This window comes from Chiloscyllium punctatum, chromosome 2 (genome assembly GCF_047496795.1).
Source record: "Chiloscyllium punctatum isolate Juve2018m chromosome 2, sChiPun1.3, whole genome shotgun sequence".
NCBI lineage: Eukaryota > Metazoa > Chordata > Chondrichthyes > Orectolobiformes > Hemiscylliidae > Chiloscyllium > Chiloscyllium punctatum.
The window spans coordinates 104,177,486-104,199,055 of NC_092740.1; the positions used below are offsets into that span (position 1 = coordinate 104,177,486).

At 39.5% G+C, this 21,570-nt stretch overlaps 1 protein-coding gene across 1 annotated transcript in view; it reads right to left on the reverse strand.

Annotated features, from left to right (window-relative positions):
• Positions 1-8,075: 8,075 nt before the first annotated feature.
• The window catches only part of LOC140487271 (SH2 domain-containing adapter protein F-like), a 225,309-nt gene continuing 211,814 nt past the window's right edge, over positions 8,076-21,570 (reverse strand). Inside the window, exons 5-6 of the mRNA XM_072586889.1 lie at positions 18,585-18,704; positions 8,076-12,016 (exon numbers count right to left, since the gene is read on the reverse strand). Of these exons, the coding sequence (XP_072442990.1) occupies positions 11,833-12,016; positions 18,585-18,704 (304 nt within the window). The 3' untranslated portion in view covers positions 8,076-11,832. The remainder of the gene's footprint in view (positions 12,017-18,584; positions 18,705-21,570) is intronic.

Here is a 21,570-nt window from a genome sequence, read left to right on the forward strand (position 1 = left end):
ACTTTAGTAGAGTCTCCAACATATTTCAAGAAGTTTGCAAGAAATGAGGTCTTTGATGTGTAATGTTGCTTATCTCACTGAGATATGCAATTTAGTTTGATCTGAACCATATTTCAAGACATTTGTTGGAAATGTAGAAGTTGATTTGCCATGGTGCCTATCGTACCATGCATGTCAATAGCATCTGCCTGAGTTTTAAATAAATCAGCCAGAAATGGGGATTTTGGTATACCGAGTTATTTGTGAAAATAAGATAAAATGTGTGGTCTATACTAGATTTTAAGAAGTCTGATTGAATTGAATATTTTGATGTGCAAAGTTGCTTAATTTTGATGTGCTAAGGTGATTACCTCACTGAGATATGCACATTAGCATGATCTACATCAGATTTTAAGACAGAATTGGAGATTTTGGTGCACCAGACTCCAAACTGGAGAGGCGCATTCCTGGATGATTCACATTAGAGATTAATATAGTTGCTGTAGATAAAGTTCTTGACACAGCAATCTCACTACAATGTGCACTTTGATATGATCTACATCATATTTTAAGAAGTTAAAAATCACACAACACCAGGTTATAGTCTAACAGGCTTAATTGGAAGCACACTAGCTTTCGGAGTGACGCTCCTTCATCAGGTGATAGTGGAGGGCTCTATTGCAGTGGCTAATAGTTCCTTGACTCGGGTCTCATGCTGAATTACACTACCATTCAAGGTTACATAACAACCCATGCCATTCTGTCCCCTCCTGTTTGCTTAATTTAAAAAAGTTATTTTGACTGTGAGTGACAGAAGCTCTCACACACTATCTAAAAGGGTGGTAAATAAACATACTCACCCAAATCTTGACTCAAGGTATGCTGGCTTCCAGCAGAGTCTCCTGGTTGTCTCGTCAATCTGTAGAAGCATGACCCCAGACCGGGGACAAAGACTAAGAAGGAAGACAAGATTCAGGCACATGGCAGACGTTTATTCAATAACAACCAGTTAATGCGTGAAGAGGGCTGAAAGATCTTCCCTAAATCTGGCTTCAATGTGAGAATCCAATCATTCTCTTAATCTATGGCTCAGATCTGAAGAGAGATCAATGATGCACTCTGATTTTTACAATGTAAAGCAGTATTTTTATACATTTTGTGTTACAATAATCACACAAAATGTGGTTACCCCTTTCTCTATACAACTAATCCTGTGAAGCACCTGATCAAAGATGGACAACCTTAGGTTCCCTTGGTCCTCATTATGTCTAACGGTCATTGTAATCTCTAGACCTTGGGATCTTGCTGTGTTGCACTTTGGTTATTACTTGTGTATCTCTATGGACAGTTTGAATTTTATTGTTTATTATATTCCTTTTGCTATTGTTATCAAATGTCATCACTCCTCAAATAAAAAAGTTAATCGCAATATTAATTTCTATTATAAAGTTTAATAATATTGTGTTTAATAATATACTGTTAGCACTCTTTAGCTAATGCCAGGTATCCCTTTAGATGCTTTTACTAAAATGTTTTATAATTACATTGAAATCTATCTCTGTCATTTGAAGAATCTTTGACTAGAACCTTATTTCTTAATATTGTAAATAATTTTGAAGAAACAGCTAATTTCTGTGAGATAATTTTAGTTGCTGTTTTCATGGCTGAATGATGCTTAATTAACACTGTTCCCCTAATGGGACAACATTCTTTCATTAATGAGACTGGAAGTACTTATTTGTTGTATTTTAGTGATCCTTCAAAGTTTCTTTTTATGCACTTGCATTTGTTACAAATCTTTGAATTGTTCATCCTTGAATATTTCCTAATCAAAGCAGTCTCATTCCTTGTAACTTGTTGTTTAGATAATGCTCCCTTTTGCCTCAGTGTAACCCCTTCTCAAAAGCACTGTTGTTTCACTTAAGTGCTGATGCAGGGTTTTTAAATAATCTGTTAATGTAGGAGTGAGATTCCCCTGAGCAAGGAGAAAGACTCAGGAGGCAGACAGGATACAGGCATGTAATGGATTTTTATTCAAGCAAGTTAATGTAGGGAGAGGGCCAAAGGATCTTCCCCGAATCTGGCTTTGACATGAAAACACAATAGTTTCCTTAATCTTCAACTCAGATTGTCAGAGAGATCAATGCCACACTGCTTTTAGAGTAAAATCAGTATCTTTATACATATTGTAATACAATGTGGTTACTGTACCTTCCCCTTCCCTTCTGTAGGACTAATCTTGTAAAATACCTGATTAAATGATGAGCATGCCTATGGACAGCTCTCAGATTTTTTTGGTGATGTTTAACAATTATTGTAATCCCTAGGTTTTGGGATCTTGCTATGTTGCATTCCAAAGTTACTGACTGTGCCCTTTTTGGTCATACCCCTTATTGTTTATCTCTAAGGATTGCTTAAAGTCTATTTTCCATCGTATTGACTCTTATCAAAATCCATTACCTCTTTTTATATAAAACAAACAGTTGATTTTCTTATAATGTTAAAAACAATAATTTTTATAGTTATTTCAATTGTGAACTGTTTTTAGCTAATCAGGCAGGTTATGATAAGCATCTCATTAATATTTTATAATTGCCTTGAAATCTATCTCTGATTCTTGAGAGGATCTTTAACTATATCTTATTTATATTGTAAATAGTTTCAAAGAGACAGCTAATTTCTGCAAGCTAATTTTAGCTGCTGTTTTTATGGCCAAACATCCTTAATGAAACCAGAATTAATTACTTATTGTCGTGATTTTTCAAAGTTTTTGAGTTGCAATTTTAAACTTCCTTATAGCTGTCTTTGCATTCTTTGTAATCTTGCCATTCAGACAATGCTTTCTTTTGCTTGGAATAATTCCCATCCTAAAGGCACCCTTTTTTGATGAGGTTAATTCTGGCCATTTTGTGCCTTAAAAGTACTTTTGCTGCATCTACAATACTTTTCATGATTTGAGATTTTAATTTGCAAAGTTGCGTGAGTTTCATTTTAGCAGTATTGACAAGAAATTTTAATAATGTGCCAGCACTTGGCTGGAACAGTGATTTTCCTGTTCTAATCAGCTTATCTCACAAAGATGTGCTCGTTCGAGACACCCTGAATATATTTTAAGAAGTTTGCTCGAAATGGAGATTTTGTGTGCACAGTTGCTTATGCATTTTTGTGAGTTATGCATTATCCAGCCAGATGCCTTTCAAATGTTACAATTGTATTAGCCTCCACCACTTCCTCTGGCAGCTCATTCCATACATCCACCAACCTCTTCATGAAAAAGCTGCCCCTTCAGTCCATTTTATATCTTTCCCTTCTCATCTTGAATGTATGCCCTCTAATTCTGGATTCCCCCACTCCAGGGAAAAGACCTTGTCTATATATTCTATCCATGCCCCTCATGATTTTGTAAACCTCTATAAAGTCATACCTCAGCGTCTGACTTGCCAGGGAAAATAGCCCCAGATGATTCAGCCTCTCCCTATCGGTCAAATCCTCCAACCCTGGCAACATTCTTGTAACTCTTTTCTGGACCCTTTCAAGTTTCACAACATTCTTCCAAGTGGAGGGAGACCAGAACTGCACACATATTCTAACAGTGGCCTAAACAGTTCCTGTATAGCTGTAACACGACTTCTAATTCCTAATCTCAAAGCTCTAACCAATAAAGGAAAGCATACAAAATACCTTCTTCACCATCCTATCTTCCTGCAACTCCAATTTCAATGAACCAAGAACCTGGACTCCAAGGTCTCTTTATTCAGTAACACTCCCGAGGACCTTAGCATTAAGTCATCTCCTGATTTGCCTTTGCAAAATGCAGCACCTCACATTTATCTAAATTAAACTCCATTTGCCACTCTTCGGCCCATTGGCCCATATGATCAACTTCCCATTGCACTCTGAGGTAATCTTCGCTGTCCACTATACCACCAATTTTGATGTCATCTGCAAACTTATTAATTATACCTCTTATGCTCACATCCAACTCATTTATATAAATGATGAAAAGTAATGGACCCAGCAGCGATCCTTGTGGCACTCCACTGGTCTCAGGCCACCAGTCTGAAAAGCAACTCTCCATCACTACCCTCTGTCTTCTACCTTCGAGCCAGTTCTGTATCCAAATGGCTAGTTCTTCCTGTATTCCATATGATCTAGCTAGTCTGCCTTGTTGAATACCTTACTGAAATCTAAATATAGATCATGTCTACTGCTTTGCCCTCCTCAATCCACTTTATTACTTCTTCAGAAAACTCAGTCAAGTTAGTGGGACATGATTTCCCACACACTAAGCCAAGTTGACTATTCCTAATCAATCCTTGCCTTTCAAAATATATGTAAATCCCGTCCCTCACAATCCCTCCAAAATTTGCCTACCAGTAATGTCAGGCATATCAGTCTATAGTTCCCTTGTTTTTCCTTACCACCTTTCATAAATAGTGACACCTTGTAAGCCAATCTCCAGTCTTTCGGCACCTTACCTGCGACTATCAATGATACAAATATCTCAACAAGGGGCCCAGCAATCACTTCTTTAGCTTCCCACAGAGTTCTGGGGATTTATCCACCTTTATGCATTTTAAGACATCCAGCACCACCTCCTTTATAATATGGACATTTTTCAAGATGTCACCATCTATTTCCCCACATTCTACTGTAGAACTTCCATGTCCTTCTTCATAGTAAATATTAATGCAAAATACTCATTTAGTACCTCCCCCAGCTCTAGTGGTTCCACTTACAGGCTGCTTTGCTCTCCTTTGAGAGGTCCTATTCTTTCCTGAGTTACCCTTTTGTCCTTAATGTATTTATATTTGGATTCCACTTAACCCTATATGCCAAAGCTATCTCAGGTACCCTTTTTGCCTTTCAGATTTTCTTCCTACTGTCTTTGTATTCTTCTAAGGATTCACTCCATCTCTTCTGTTTATACCTGACATATATAACTTTTTCTTGACAAAAGTTTCAATTTCTCTAGTCATCCAACATTCCCTTCACATACCAGTCTTGCCTTTCACCTTAACAGGAACATACTGTCTCTGGTCTCTCGTTTTCTCACATCTGAACTCTTCCCATTTTCCACCCTTCCCTTTCCCAGAACATCTGCCCCCAATCAACATTTGAAAGTTCTTGCCAAATGCCCTCAAAATTGACCTTCCTCCAATTTCCTCTTGCATCACCATATTAAAATAAATTGAATTATGGTCACTGGCCCCAAAGTGCTCCTCTACTGACACCGCTTTATTTCACAAGAGTAGGTCAAGTTTTGCATCTTCTCTGGTCAGTACTTTCACATATTGAATCAGAACATTTTCTTATGCAGACTTAAGAAATCCCTCTGTATCTGCATCCTTAACAATATGGCAGTCCCAGTCTATATTTTGAAAGTTAAAATCCCTGACCATAACAATCGTATTATTCTTACAAATGACTGAGATCTCCTTACAAATTTGTTTCTCAATTTTCCTCTGACTATTGGGGGTTCCATAGTATAATCTCAACAAGTTGATCATCCCTTTCTTATTTCTCAGTTCCACCCTAATAATCTGTTTCCAGAAATACCTTCCCTCAGTGCAGTTGTAATGTTATCCCTTATAAAAACACCATTTCCTCTCCTCTCTTGCCCCATTTTCCATCCTTCCTTTAGCATTTATATTCTGGAACTGCCAGTCCTATGCATCCCTGAGCCATGTCGCTGTAATTGCTACTATCCCAGTCACATGTTCCTAACCAGCCCTGAGTTCATCTGCCTTCCCTGTTAAGGCCTCTTGTGTTTTTTGCTTTGTTCCTGCCTGCCCTGATAATTTGACTTGCTCCTTTTCCTAACTGGCCTAGTCTCAGATTGATCTCTTTTCACCCTATGTCCCTGGGTTCCAAACCACCCCCCCCCCAACCATCTCCCCCTCCACCCACCACAAAAAAAGCAGCTCTCGCAACTGTCCCTGCTAGCATAACAGTACCCTTCGAATTCAAGTGTCCTTCCTTCTTATACAGGTCACTTCTACCCCTGAAAAGATTCAAATGATCCAAAAATATGAACCCTTCGCCCCTAAACCAGTTCCTCAGTGACACATTCATTTGTTCTACCCTCTTATTCCTACTCTAACTAGCTCATAACACTGGAAATAATCCAGATATTATGACTCTCAAGGACCTCCTTTTAAATTTGGGAATAGCCACTGTCATCCATCATCCCCTAGGTCCTGTAAATACCTCATTGCCTCAAACTGCCACACCAACTGATCTATGCGATCCAACAAGATTCGCAAGCAAACACACTTAATGCAGACATAATCATCAGTAACATGGAAACTCTCCCTACTCTCTCACATCTGACAGTAAGAACATATCACAAAGGACATCATTGCACCTTAACAATCTGCAGATCCAGAAAGCAGCACAGTCTTTCTCCTCTGAAAACACTGCTCCAAGCTAACTTAGAACCTGTGTTTTATATTTTTAAAATTTAAGCAAGTGATAGATCTCAATAAACCATATAATCAAAAAAGAACCTACTTTACTCATTACTGTAGATTTATTTAAAAACAGTACGTTTACACTTAAAAACTATGCACTTAGCTGCTGCCATGTTGTGAGCTCTCCCACACAGGTTCCTCCTCAGTCAGCTCTGAATTCCACTGTTTGTTTAGTTTTCTTAGATGTCCAGATATACTTGAACTCAAACAGCAAAGGCAGTAGCTTTGCAGATTCACTGATGTGTCACATAGCAGTGTAGGTTTCTTTTTTATTTGATTCATTGACAATGTGGTCTCTGCCTTTTTCTGTTTTCCTCCTTTTTAAAGTGCCATTGTTTTGATCTTTTTCTCCCCAAAGTTCCAGAACAATGCAACAGCTTATAAACCAGCTGATCTCATCGAGTTATGGATTTTAGTAACCTCTGCAAGAAATTTTAAGAATGTGCCAGCATTTTAGGGATGATTACTAGAAATGTTAATGTGTAAATTTGCTTATTTCACTGAGTTATGCATTTTAGCAATGTCAATAAGTGATTTTATGTAAATGCTAGCATTTTGGAGAATAATGCTGGCAACATTTATTTCATTGTGCAATGTTGCTTATCTCATCTTATGCATTTTAGTAAGATCTGCAACAGGTTTTCCAAAAATGATAGCATTGGCAAGATGAATGCTTGAAAAACATGTTTTTTGTGCAGTATTGCTTATCTCATCAAGTTATACTTTTAGTAACATCTACAAGAGATTTTAAGAATACGCCAGCATTTTGGAGATGATTGCTAGAATTGTTTTGCAAAGATGCTTATCTCACTGAGTTTTGCTTTTTAGTCACAGGTTAGAAATGTTTATTTTATTGTGCAGAGTTGTTTATCTCGTGTATTTTATTAATATCGGTAACACATTTTAAGAATCTGCCAGTATTTTTGAGTAGGTAGCTAGAAATGTTTATATTCGTTTGCAAAGTTATGTTACCTTACTGAGTCCTCTACTGATAGGTATTAATTATTCTAAACATGCCCCAAATTTGTTGAGAGGAATGCTTGAATATTTCCCATACAACTTTGCTTATCCCACTGAGTTATAAATTTTGCTGAACCTATGAAGGTGCCAGAATTTTGTAGATAATTGCTCAAAATTTTAGCTTTTCCTTGCAAAATTATTTATCTCACTCAAGTTTTGCACTTTATTTAAATATACTGCTCATTTCATGAATGTGCCAGCATTTTGGAGCAGATTCTTTGAACCTTTCTCTTCCTGGTGAAAGTCTGTTTGTCTCATCATGTTATGCAACTTTTTTTGATATGTATCACTAATTCTGACAATGTGATAGAAATTTGGAGAGGATTTCTGGAAGGTTTGATTTATATCTGCAAAGTACGAATCTCATTGAGTTATGCACTTTTCCTACTACTAATTCCAACAAACAGACAGCATGTTGGATAGGATTACTGATAGTTTTGATTTACTTCTATCTAACCTAGTGATACATCACTGATTCTCATAATGTGCCAGAAGTTTGGAGAGGATTGCTGGAAATTGTGATTTTTCTGCCAAAAAGTTGTTCATCTCAATTAGTTCTACACTTTTCTGACATGTTCCACTGAGTAAAAGAATGCACCAACATTTTGGAGAGGATTGTTGGAACATTTATTTATCTGGTACAAGGTACAAAGGTTGTTTAAAAGGCGCATCTCTGTACTGAGACATCATCCCAACTCTTTTAAATAAAAAAGGCCCTGCTGTCATGCTCTCCTCTTGCACTGCACACTATTTCAAGCCCCTATGGCACATTATGGCACGCACACAAGCTCCTATGGCACACTCATCCATGATAGAGCAAAGAAACCCGAGAGTCAAATGCAAACATCTTTTTTTTTAAGAGAAAGAAACTCCATTCACTACAGGGCAATGCAAGTGGCAATTATCCAGATGCTTTAAGTACCTGAAACCTTGTGTAAATGAACAATATGAAAATGATAGAGGAGTTCAGACAGTTGGAACTGTCAATCAAGCAAAGTTTTGAGTGTATCAAGAGAACTTAGGAGGCATGGCTAGTAAATCTGTAGGATCACACCAAAATTGTCAGTATAGTAGGCAGTGAAGGTTAACTAAGATTACAAAGGGATCTTGATCACTTGGGCCAATAGGCTGAGGAGTAGCAGATGGAATTTAATTTGGATAAATGTAAGGTTTTGGTCAAATGGACAAGGGCAGGACTTATACAGTTAATGGTAGGGCCCTGGGTAGTGTCAGAAAGTCCTAGGCATTATGTGATGTTGCTGTTCCTTTAACAAGGTTATGTTGTCCTTGTTCTTTTTCAGGAGGTCGTAAAGACACTGGTTCTGAAACGTCTGACATTGATCTACTTGAAAAGGCATTCAAGTTTAAAAAAAACTTGTACAATGAAAGGGGAGTGGCCAGTTCTCCCAGCTCAGCTTTTCTCTGGTTTGGTTTTAGCAGGCAGTCTTTTCTTTGAAGGTGCTGATCAAAGAAACAACTACATGGAAGAAGGTGTTCCATGCTGAATCTCTCTCTCACCTATAAGACCCTGTGTTTGGTTTTACCTTTTTTGCCAAAAGTGTTTGTGGGGAAGTTTCAAGTGTTTGGAACAGCACCATTAAGTTGGGATAATCTGTTGTGTTTTTGGATATGTTAAGTTATTCTGTATCCTGTTCTGTTTTGTTTGTGTTTCATTTGGTAATCCTGCAAATAAATTCTGCTTTGTTTGCTGCTCCTGGAACATACACTTTACACCTGCTTAAAACAATTAGCAAAGGTAAGGTGTGGGCTACCTTCTTGAAATATTTTGAAGGAGTCTGGCCTTGTCCATAACAGTTTAGTATATGGTTCTTTGAAAGTTGCATCACAGGTAGACAGGGTGGTTAAACACACTTACATTCATTGTTCAGACCATCGAGTATAGGTTAAAAAAAATGAAATAAATGTGAATGCTGGGAAATCTCAGTAAATCTGGCAGCATTTGTGAACAAAAATCAGAGTTAATGTTGCGGGGCTGGTGACCTTCTTCCAAGGAGGAACGTTAACTCTGATTTTTCTTCATAAATACTGCCAGACCTGATAAGCTTTTCCAGAATCAAGTGTGAATTTGCTTCTTTCACCATGCTATGCACCTTAATGGCATGCACAACACATTCTACCAATGTACAAGCATTTTGCAGATTATTGTAACCGCCCTATCTACCTGTGGTGCAACTTCCAAATAACTATGTACCTAAACCCCTAGTAGGTTTGATTTTCTCCTGCAGTATTTCTTATCCCACCAAGATATGTAGTTCTTCAAATCTACTGCTCTTTCAATTAATGCACCTGCATTTTGGAGAGGATTGCTTAATGTTTTGATTGTTTGCTGCAAAGATGACATGTTTTACTGATTTTGGAGAAGATTGCTAGAACATGAGACTTTCTGGGGTAAAGTTTCTTCTCTCATTAAGTTTCCCATTTTAATGACATTAATGGTAGGGCCCTGGGTAGTGTCAGAAAGTCCTAGGCATTTTGTGATGTTGCTGTTCCTTTAACAAGGTTATGTTGTCCTTGTTCTTTTTCAGGAGGTCGTAAAGACAATGTGCCATAATTTTGGAGAAGATTGCTGATAGTTTTGATTTTCTGCTGCAAACTTGATTCTCTCTCCAAGTTATATATTTCATTTAAGTGAATGAATAACTACAATAAGACAAATTAGTACTAATCTGGTTAAATATCCTTGCTGCTGAACAAGTCTTTTATAGAACTCAAATATTCTTGGAAAGTTAGTGGATTTGCATTCTATCCTATCAGGACATTATGGCGCATCCCTTTAACAACATATTGCATCTATAATCAGAATATTCATGATGTGATAATGATAGAAATTTGTGGGGTAAAAATGCATTTTGTCTTTGAGTTACATTGTCAGTTTCTTCATCCATAGATGAAGATTAATCTGATTGAAGGATGGTGATTACACAAAACTCATTGAATAGATTCATGATAAATGTGCTCCATGTAAAAACGATGAGAGGGTACCATCATGGCCTGTTGCATAAACTCGAGACTTTAACAAAGTAATTGCTTTAAATTTAAGGCTAACAGTAAAACCTGGAGCTGGTCATACCACAACTCCAATTTGAATCATGCAACATAAGCCATTCACAAGTTTTATTGTTTTCCTTCCTTTCGGGGTGGAACTTGGACACAAACACATTTGGTTGGCATATTATAAACATGGCAAACAGTTTCAACATGTCTACAATCATACAAAGTAAGACAAAATAGCGATTGTGGATCAAAGCATTGAAACATGCACTGAAATGAGTGCTAGCTCAATTCTAGACTGACTATAGTCAGGGAGAAGGGGAGAATTTGCCAGTATTAGTTTAGAAATCTGTGCAAAAATATGAACATTGTCATTATTAACACAACTGAAAATCCCTTGTAGCAATGACCCCTCCCTAATGGTATTATGTCTCCCTGAAGCAAATGGACTGCAGCTTTGCAATGGCAACTGGAGATGGGCAATAAATGTTGGCTCAGCCATGAATGATTGTTAATTTCTTAAACTCAAAGTTAATTCTTTGAGATCAATTCACCCTACTAGTTTGACTACAAAAAACATTGTTCACCCAGATGGTTCCACTCTTTCTGAACTTATCCTTTACCTCTGATTCCTTATGTAAAGTATTCTGAGATCTTTGCCCTTATACCTATGTGTACAGCATTCAAATATACGAATGAAGTGTTGATATCATGTGGTGTAATACTTGGCTGCTAGGTTTGGTTACAACTGAATGACTGTACTCCGAAAGGAATTCACTAGGGCTTGAAGTATTTTGTAGAGTGCAGAGATCTCAAGTTGCTAAATCAATGTATGCTCCTCTTAATCCATATATATTAATGAAAATACCAGTGCCAACTGGAAATTAAAATATATTTTCTTTTGCCTGAAACTAAACAACATGTTACAATTCTCACATTGTTATTATTACATTGCCAAAAGTGATACAAAATGTATTCATATATATTGCACCACAGTATTTACAGACACTCAAATAACCACCAGTTGTATAGAATTACATACACTGCAGCATACTGTCTCAAATTTCACTAACTTCAGATGAAGAAGAGTTTAAGTATAGTCATAGATCAATGAAGTATCAGTAACAACTTTGGCAGGATTAACATTAGGCACTTCTCTAAACAAAATAATATTCATATCACTCGTAGATCAATTTTATAGTGCTCACACCGGAAACACAATCTTATCATGCAGTAATGTGTCTGCAAACATGTCTACAACAAGGCCACTTAATAATACCCAACTCATACACATTAAAATAATGGATTAATCCATCCATAGGAGGGAAACTGAAGTAGAGACGAAATACTATAGTGTTCGTACTGGTACAGGGTAGAGCAGTGACAAGTGTTCTGCTCCTTTAATTGGTAGTCTCCTGGTAGAATAGTGGTGTATGATCTCGGGAACACTGTCAAATGGAAGGCTGTTTTCTCCCAAGATGTATTTATCTTTAGTTCTTGTCAGCTTCATATGCATAAAACCTTGGCTACTCCTACAAGTAAGCAGAATTACAAAATATGGTCAAACATCAAAATGCATGATATTCAAATTAATCCACAATAAGGTTTGTTCTCCAGTGAATTGATTCCACTCCCTGTCATGGCAAAGTCACAGTTGATTTTTTTTGTCATGGAAAAGTTTGACCTTTTTTTAAGCAGGAATTAGTTTCTTAGGATAATTGCTTTTCTCAAGCTTCCCAACAAAGAACACAGAATAATAAAGCACAAGAACAGGCCCTTCGGCCCTCCAAGCCTGCACCTTTTGTCCTTCTATACTAAAACTGTCTTCACTTATATGATCCATATCCCTCTATCCCCTTCCTATTTGTGTATTCATCCACGTGATTCTTGAATGCTGCTATTGTATCTGCTCCCACTCCCTCCCCTGGCAGTGCCATATGAGAAAAATGTGTCTCACACATCTCTTTTAAACTTCACCCCTCGCACCTTGAACCTATGTTCCATCGTAACTGACTCTTCTACCCTGGGAAAAAGCCTCCTATCTTGCTTTCTTTCCATTCATCCACAATCTTATAAACTTCTAACAGATCGCCCTTCAACCTCCTGCACTCTAGTGAAAACAAAACCAGTCTGTCAATTACCTCTTCGTTGCTTAAATCCTCCATACCAGGCAATATCCTGGTAAACCTTTTCTATATCCTCTCCAAAGCATCCACATCCTTCTGGTAGTGTGGTAACCAGAATTGTATGCAATATTCCAAGTATGGCCTTGGATTCTATAAAACTGTAACATAACTTGTCAATCTTTATATTCATTACCCCTTCCAATGAATGCAAGCATGCCACAGGCCTTTTTCATTATCTTAGCTATCTGCACTACCACCTTCAGTGATCTGTGGACCTGCACACCCAGATCCTACTACACATATCGATTCTACTAAGGGTTCTGCCATTCACTGTGTAATTTTCACCTGTACTTGACCTTCCAAAATGCATCACTTCACATTTGTCTGGATTAAGCTGCAAATGCCAAGTTTCTGCCCATGCCACCAACTGATCTATACCGTGCTGTATCCTCTGAAAAGCCTCCTCAATATCTGCAACTCCACCAATCTTTGTATTGTCCTTCCTGTTGAATGGAAAGTCTATATTTATGCATAAACAAACATCGCTGTAAAAGCTCAGCAGGTCTGGCAGCATCTGTAGAGGAAAATCAGAGTCAATGTTTTGAGTTGAGTGACCCTTTCCAAGAATTGATAGTAGCTAGGAAAAGGTTGGTTTATATGTGGCTGGAGAGAGTAAGGAGTAAATGATAGGTCAGGATCGAGCTCAAAAAGAGAGAAGAACAGTTGGACAGTTAGAAGTATGGATAACGATCAGTTATGACGGAGAATAGTTATTAGTGGGGCCTGTTAGAGTTGTGTATAATAGCAGACTATGCAAAAACAAGCTCTGGTGCTCTAACCCAAAGCTGTGAACTCGATATTGAGTCCAGAAGGCTGTTAGTTCCCAAGTGGAAAATGAGATGCTGTTCTTCCAGCATGTACTGAGCTTTGCTGGAGCATTGCAGGAAGCCTGAGGCAGAGATGTTGGCCAGGGAATAGAGTAGTGTGTTGAAGCATCAGGTAACTGGAAGCTCTGGGTCTTTGTTGCAGACAGAATGTAAGTGTTCTGTGAAGCAGTCACCCAGTCTATGCTTCATTTCCACAACATTGTGAGCAGTGAATGCATTTGACTAGATTGTGTGAAGTGCAGTTAAAGTGTTGCTTGACCTGGAAGATATGTTTGGACCCTTCGATACTGGACAGGAAGGTATTAAACAGCAGGTGTTGGCACCTTCCCCTGTGTCCACAGGAAGAGGGGACTGTTTGAAAGTGAAGGAAGAGTGGACCAGGATGTACAGGAGGGAACGGTCCCTGCAGAAGGCTGATAAGGGAGGGGAGTGGAATATGTGTCTGGTGGTGGCATCTCGCTGGAGGTGGTGGAAATGGCAGCAAATGATCCTCTGGTTGTGGATGTTGATAGAATACTAAGTAAGGATAAAGTGGATGCGATCACTGTTACGGGAGGGAAGAGAGGGGCTGAGGGCAATAGTTCAGGAGATGGGTTAAACCTGGTTGAGGGCCTTGTCAACAAGGGTACTGCAGAATCCTCAGTTGAGGAAGAAGGTGGACATTTCACAGGTTTTCTTATTGAAGTTGGCATAGTTGGAACTGATGCTACTTAGGTGGAGGAACTGGGAGAATGAAATAGAGTCTTTACAGAAAGCACGGTGTGAGGGTGCTTGGTCAAAGTAACTGTGGGAGTCAGTAGATTTGTAGCGCATATTGTTGGCTAGCCTATCTCCAGAAATGGAAAGAAAGAGATGTTGAGGAAGGGAAGGGATGAGTCAGAGATGGATCAGATGAAAGTGAGGGCAGGATGGAAGTTGGAAGCGAAATCGATAAACTTTTCCAATTCTGGATGAGAGAGGGAAATAGCACCGATGATATCATTGATATACTGGAGAAAGAGTTGTGGGTGGGGGCTGCAATAGGACTGGAACAAAGAATATTTCACATATTCCACAAAGGATAGGCATAACTGGGGCCCATGTGGGTACCCATGCCCACCCCTCTGATTGAAAAATAATGGGAGGAGTTAAAAGAGAAGTTGTTCAGGGCGAGGATGAGCTCAGCAGGCAGACAAGGCTGGTGGTGGATTGGGACAGGTCAGGCCTTTGTTCCAAGAAGTGGAAAGCCATGAGGCCATCCCGGTAGGGATGGATGTGAAAAGGGATTGCATGTCCATGGTAAAGAGGAGGCGCCTGGAGCTCTGAGGGTCACTGGCCTCGAAACGTTAACACTGATTGTTTTCCACAGATGCTGAATTTTTCCAGCAATTTCTATTTTCAAACCGCAGTCTCTTTATGTGTTAACTTTTGTTCATAAAAGCAAAACTGAGCTTTTCAACTTTAGCTTGGGAATTTGTCCACTGGAACTATGCCATATCCTGATTCTTCTTTTCTCTCATACAATTTTCAAGTAGAGAGGAGCTGATTGGTTTGGGGGTGGTTTCAGTGCTAAATTGCTGGTGACAGGAAGACAAAGACAACCTCAAGATTTAAAGATGCCTCCTTTGAGGTGCTGTGGCTGAGCAGTGAGAGAGTTTGTGTCCCACTTATAAGTGAAAATTATTATCAGGAGACTGGAAGACCTACAAACGGGCCAACACAGGTGGCCAAGGTGATTAAGAAGGCATGTGGCATGCTTGCCTACATTGACTGGGGCATGGAGTACCAGAATTGGCAAACCATGCTACAGTTATGTATTGTGTGCAGTTTTGGTTGCTACACTATCAGAAGGATGTGTAAGTTTTGGACATAATGCAGAGAAGGTTCACCAGGATCTTGCCTGGTCTCTAAGACATTAGTTATGAGGAAAGATTAAAGAGAATGGGATCGTTTTCACTGCAAAAATGGCAGCTGAGAGGAGACCTGATAGAGGTCTACAAAACTATATGGTGGACAGTCAGAGGCTTTTTCCCAGTGTTGAAGTTTCAATTACAAGGGGGCGCAGGTGCAAGGTGAGAGGGGAAGGTTTAACGGAAACATATGAGGGAAGATTTTCATGAAGAGTGATAGGAACCTGGAACCCACTGCCGGAAGAGGTGGTGGAAGCAGGCATGTTGGTGACATTTAAGAGGCATCTGGATGGTTACATGAATAGGGAGGGAATAGAGGGGTATGGACCAAATAAGGGCAGAATGTTTGTTTTCTAGTTTAGTTAGGGCATGATGACCGGCACAGGCTTGAAGGGCTGTTCCTGTGCTGTACTTTTCTTTGTTTTTGTAACTGGAGAGGTACAAATAGTCTGTAGTTGCGGTGTGACCAGGAGAATGTGGCTCCATTGCTTCACTGACCTCATTGTGTTTGAGAAGGTGAGTAACAAGTGGCACCATAGAACAGATCATCAACTCTCGACCCAGAACACGCATACGGGCTCAGCAGCCTGACTACCTCAGTGCTTATTCCTATTGATGAGATGTCAGTCACTCTCTCATGTGTGGGAACTTCTTAAAAATAATTTGATTCATTTACAGGGATGTAGGTATTGTTGGCTAGCTACTGCTCATGGACCATCCCAAACAGACATGGAGACACTGGTGGTGCACTGCCTTCTTGAAATGCTGCAGTCCACGTGGACGCACAATGCTGTTTTGGAGGGAGTTCTAGGATTTTGACCCAGCAACATTGAAGGAACAGCAATATAAGTCAGGACGGCGAGTGATTTGGTGGAGAACTGGCTGCTCATAGGTTTTCAAGTTATCCGCTATCTTTGTCCTTCTGGACAGGAGTGTTCCATCACTGTCCTGACTTATGCCTTTTAGATAGGGAATAGCTTGGGGAGTTAGGATGTGAGTTACTCACTTCAAGATTCACAGTCTATGACTTGCTCTTGTAGCTACTTTATTTTCATAGTTAATCCAGTTCAGGTTTTGGTCAATAGTACACCTGGGGTGTTGAATGTGGGATATTCAGTGATGGTAATGTCATTGAACATGAGTGCCCAATGTTAGCTAGTCTTGTATTGGAGGTCATTGTCTGGAATTTGCATGGTACAAACGTTTCTTGCTGCTTGTCAGCCCAAGCCTGGATATTGTCCAGGACTTGCTGTATTAGGACTGTTTTCAGTCTCTGAAGCATCCCGAATGGTGCCAGTCATTATGAGTCAACAATGAACACCCCCACTTCTGCTTTATGATAGAGGGAAGGTTATTGATGAAGCAGCTGAAAAGGGTGCGGCCTATAGCACTACCATGAAGAACTCCTGCAAAGTTGTCCTGGAGCTGAGATGGCTGATCTCCAACAATCACCACATTTTTTGTGCTAGGTATGACTCTAAGAAATTGAGAGTTAGACCCTAATATCCATTGATTCTAGTTTTGCTGGTGTCCTCGATGTCACAGTCAAATGTGGCCTTTATGTCAAGTGCAGGCAATCGCCCCTCACCTCTGGAATTCCTATTGTCTAAGACCATAATTAAGTCAAGAGCTGAGTGGACCAGGTGGAACCCAAACTAAACATCAGTGAGCAGGTTACTGTTGATGAAATCTTCCATCACTTTACAAAAGACAGATTAGACTAATTTGGCTGTAACTGGTTATGATGGATTTGTCCTGCTTTTTACGCACAGGACATACCTGGCTAATCTTCCACATTGTTGGGTTGATGTCATTGTTGTAGCTGTATTGGAACAAGTGTGTAGCTAGATTTTTAGCATGTCTTCCAGAATGTTGTCAGAGCCCATAGGCTTCACAGTATCCAGTGCCTTCAGCGATTTCTTGACAAATTTATAGCTAATTTGCTAATTTGTGATGCTGGGGACTTCTGGAAAAGGCTGAGATGGATCATTAACTTGGTACTCCTGGCTCCAGACAGTTGAAAGTGCTTCAGCCAAATCTCTTTCACTCAAATGAAGGCAAAATACTGCACTTGCCTTGAAACCTGAAATAGAAATAGCAAATGCTGTAGAAACTCAATGGAGAGGGAAACAGAGTTAATGTTTCAAGTCTAATATGACTTTTCAAAGGATGAATGAAGTCAATGATGGATGAAGGATTCTCTGAGGATTTATACTGGACTCTAAACTTTACTCTGTTTCTCTCCTCATCGATGCTGCCAGACCTGATTTAATCTAGAAATTTCTAATTTTATTATCCTTTGCACTGTTGTGTTTGGCTCCCCCATTATTGAGAATTAGAATAATTGTGGAGTTTCTTGTTTAGTTGTTTATCATTCTTCACAGAGGACTGCAGAGCTTAGATGTGATCTGTAAGATCACTCTATCACTTTTTGCTTGCACTGATGGAAATACAAGTAGTTTTGCTTAGTCATTTCATCAAGGTGACATTTCACATACTGTTGCAGCCCCTAACAAGGCCCTCTTGTTGATCTCCTGGCTTGACGATAATAGTAAAGTGGGGAATTTGCTGGGCCACGAGTTTGCAGATTGTGATATCCCATGAATGGACAATTTTGATTTATCAGATCTTTTACCAGATCTTTTCAAATTCTATTTCATTCAGCTTGGAGCTGGTGCCACACAATACGATGGAGGGTATCCTCAAGGTGAAGATGGGATTACTTTCTGTGTTGTGAAATACAGAAATACTGTCACTGAATGTGTGGCTGGAGAGATGGTGCCAGAGGCAGGGATTTTAATTCTTGGGTTCATTAGAACTGGGTCTGGTTGAGGAGGACCTGTAAAATGTAGATAGATTTTAGTTCAGTAAGGTGTGATGTATCATATGGTCTTATGACTGGCAGCAATATTGTCACATGGACCTTTAGTCATGTGGTTGCGGAGGGTTTAAGTTCAAGTTAATGGAAATCTGATGATAGATTCACAAGAGAGAGAATCAAAGTTGCAAAAGGCAGGCAGAAAATTAATCAATCAATCAAACTCAGGTCAGGAATGCAAAGGTACATGTTCACAGTGGAATTTTACTAATCGGACATAATGCCTTGGCTCCTTGGATTACGAAACAATCATTATAATCATCTGCATCTATTCTAATTTTATCTAAATTCTGTGAATTGTTTAAGAAGATTCCACTTACTTCAGTGAAAGTGAGTAATCGTTCTTTTTGCTTTGACTATTTCGTATGAGATAACTGCATTCTTTACACAGCCGGAGAAGATTTTCTGCATCTGTTCTGGTAATGGCCCCATGATACCATCTATGAGAGAAAACATGCAAGGAAGTCAAAATACTGTATGGTATTTTACAAAAACACTATCAGAGAACGAGTACCATTCCATTCTGTAGGAGCTGTGCTGCATCTCTCCACAAAGTATTCAAATTGGAGATTACTTTAGACAAAAGAAATTTTTTTTTCAAAAACACTTGGTATTGAATTCCCCCAAAGGTGGGACTGAACTTACAGGAAAAGTGGGGAAATGGTAGGGTCTTCATGCAAAATCCAGCAGGTAGCTATCCCACCACATACCTGAAGTTTTGTAGGAGGTGGGGAAATATCAGACAGCCATCCTATCCAAAGGTCTACTAGGGCCCTTCCAACACCAGTTAAAGTCACATAAGGACCTCATGCCACCTTCCCCACCATTGTCTGCAACTGCTGCTGGGCAGTATTCATTAGGATGCAAGACCAGACAAGGCTGTGGGTCCCCTACGCCCATCAGAGGGGCCCAGACCACTCTCCCCAAGTCCCTCACCAAAGGTCACACTCTCCTTTATCCCTTCCTTTATCTCACACCAAGGTCTCAGATACTGGACTTCTTTCCTTGGTTTGATGAAATTACCTGCAATCTCAACTATAGTCACTGCCCCTGGCTAATGCTACCAGAACTACAGACCAGCTATAGTTCACAGAAGGAAGGTTCAGTCATTTCTTGAGAAAGGGCCAGAAGTCTTATTTAACAGCAATTAACAAGAGTTCCCACCATTCATTCACTGAAGGTAGCCATTTGGATTTTGGCAGACCGACTTCTCTCTACTTCCTGCCCCAAAGTTTTAGCCAGAGAAGAGAGACTGCAGTATCCCATAAAAAAAAGTCCTACTAATTGTATGATTTTGATTTACACTGAGCAGGCTGCAGGATGGAAGACAGTCACATTTTGTATGGTGAAGAGGCTGTAGTCAGATGACATAGGGAACACTTAAAGTTCTAGTTCCAGGATTTCTATAAGCATGACACGAAGACCCTGGTCTGGCTGGTGACAGTGGGCTGGTGGACATCACAATGAAGGCTTCTGCGCCTCGGCAACAGGTGCCGATACTGAAAGCAATTATCCATTGTGCAATTTGGTAGCTTCATGCATGGCACTTCAGGTTGAACCTGTCTCTCAAGGATCAGCCTCATCCTCAAAACACATGCCGAATGAGGTCTACCCATCCAAACAGATTGTTTACTGTGTGACCATAATCATTCATGGTGCAAAAATGCCATTGCCAATTTTCCTGTTCAGTCATGCTTAAAGTAGGTTTTCTTAGTGAAAAAAAATACAAAGATGAAGTCTTGTCAATTGGTTGTTCAATTTGGAATTAATCTCTGATGTTCGAGCTGGTATAAAGGGAGAGGATTTGTCCTTCACTGCCCTTTAACAGTTGCCAAATGGTGTTGTGGAGGCTGTAGCAGAGTCACAGAAGAATCATAGGACTTTGGACTTCACAAAACTGAAGGAGGCCATTGTATCTGTACCAGTTCCCAAAAGAGCTCCCCAATTAACCCCATTCTCTAGCTATTCCGTAGCCCCCTAAATTCATCAGTTTCAAAAAATCAGAGTTTAAAATCAGGAACTAAGATGGTAGTCAGAGCTAAAACCTTGGCTTGTGATATGAAGTTTGATAACAAGCATGTTTCTGATGCTCAAATATAATATATAGTATATTGGGTAGCACAGTGGCTCAGTGGTTAGCACTGCTGCCTCATAGGGACCCGGGTTCGATTCCAGCCTCGGGCGACTGTGTAGAGTTTGCATATTCTTCCTGTGTCTGTGAGGGTTTCCTCTGGGTGCTCCAGTTTTCTTCTAAAGTCCAAAGATATGCAAATTAGGTGAATTAGCCTTGCTAAATTTCCCATTGTGTTCAGGGATGTATAGGTTAGGTGCATTGGTCAGGCTAAATATAGGGGATGGATCTGGGTGGATTACTCTTCGGAGGGTCAGAGTGGACTTGCTGAGCTGAAGGTCCTGTTTCCATACTGTAGGGATTCTATGATAATTAGCCAGATGTCAATTTTTTAAAAAACTGAGAAAGTCAGACAAAAACAGAGATGACATTTTAAAGAGAAACAAACTTGAACCTGGAAGGGTATTAAGAATATCTGAATCATAAAGAAAAATGAGAGGAAGTAGAAAGCGAGAAGGTAAAATGAGTGGACAGTGATAAAGACTGAGAATTGGGAAAAGAAAGCTTTGAAGTTTACAAACTTGAATTTGAAGTGAGAGGTGAGGAATACTTGGAAAACATTCTATTTTTAAATTAGAAAGAAATCTGAATTGTCACAAACAATATGTTTGTACAGAGTGTTTATTGGGAAAACTCTGCAGGTATGCACATCTCTTGCAGAAGGACACACTGGTAGTTTGACCAGCATGGTTTTGTTAAGGGGTGGTCACATCTTTCCAACTTAATTGAAGTTTTGGAAGAGATAAGCAGTTACACAGATGAGGGCAATACTTTTGATGCAGTCTACTTGGAAATCAGCAAAGCTCTTAATAAGGTCAGGGAAGGGAGACTGATAGCAAAGTTAAGAGCCAAGGAAATTTGACAAATTGGATCCATAATTGGCTGAGTAGCAGTAAGCAGAGGATGATAGTTTGAGGTGTGATTTTCAACTGGATGTCTGTGTACAGTGCAGTCTCACAGGGGACAGTATTTGGGATCCCTGCTGTTTGCGGCATGTACAAATTATTTAGACTTGAATGTAGGAAGATTGATCAACAGCTGATTAAAAAAAAAGTGGCAAATAAGAGGATAGACCTAGAGGATAATAAAGGGCTGAATAATGACAAATGGAATTCCATCCAGTCAAATGTGAGGTTATGGGCAGAACAAACATGGCAAGGGAATACATGATGTAG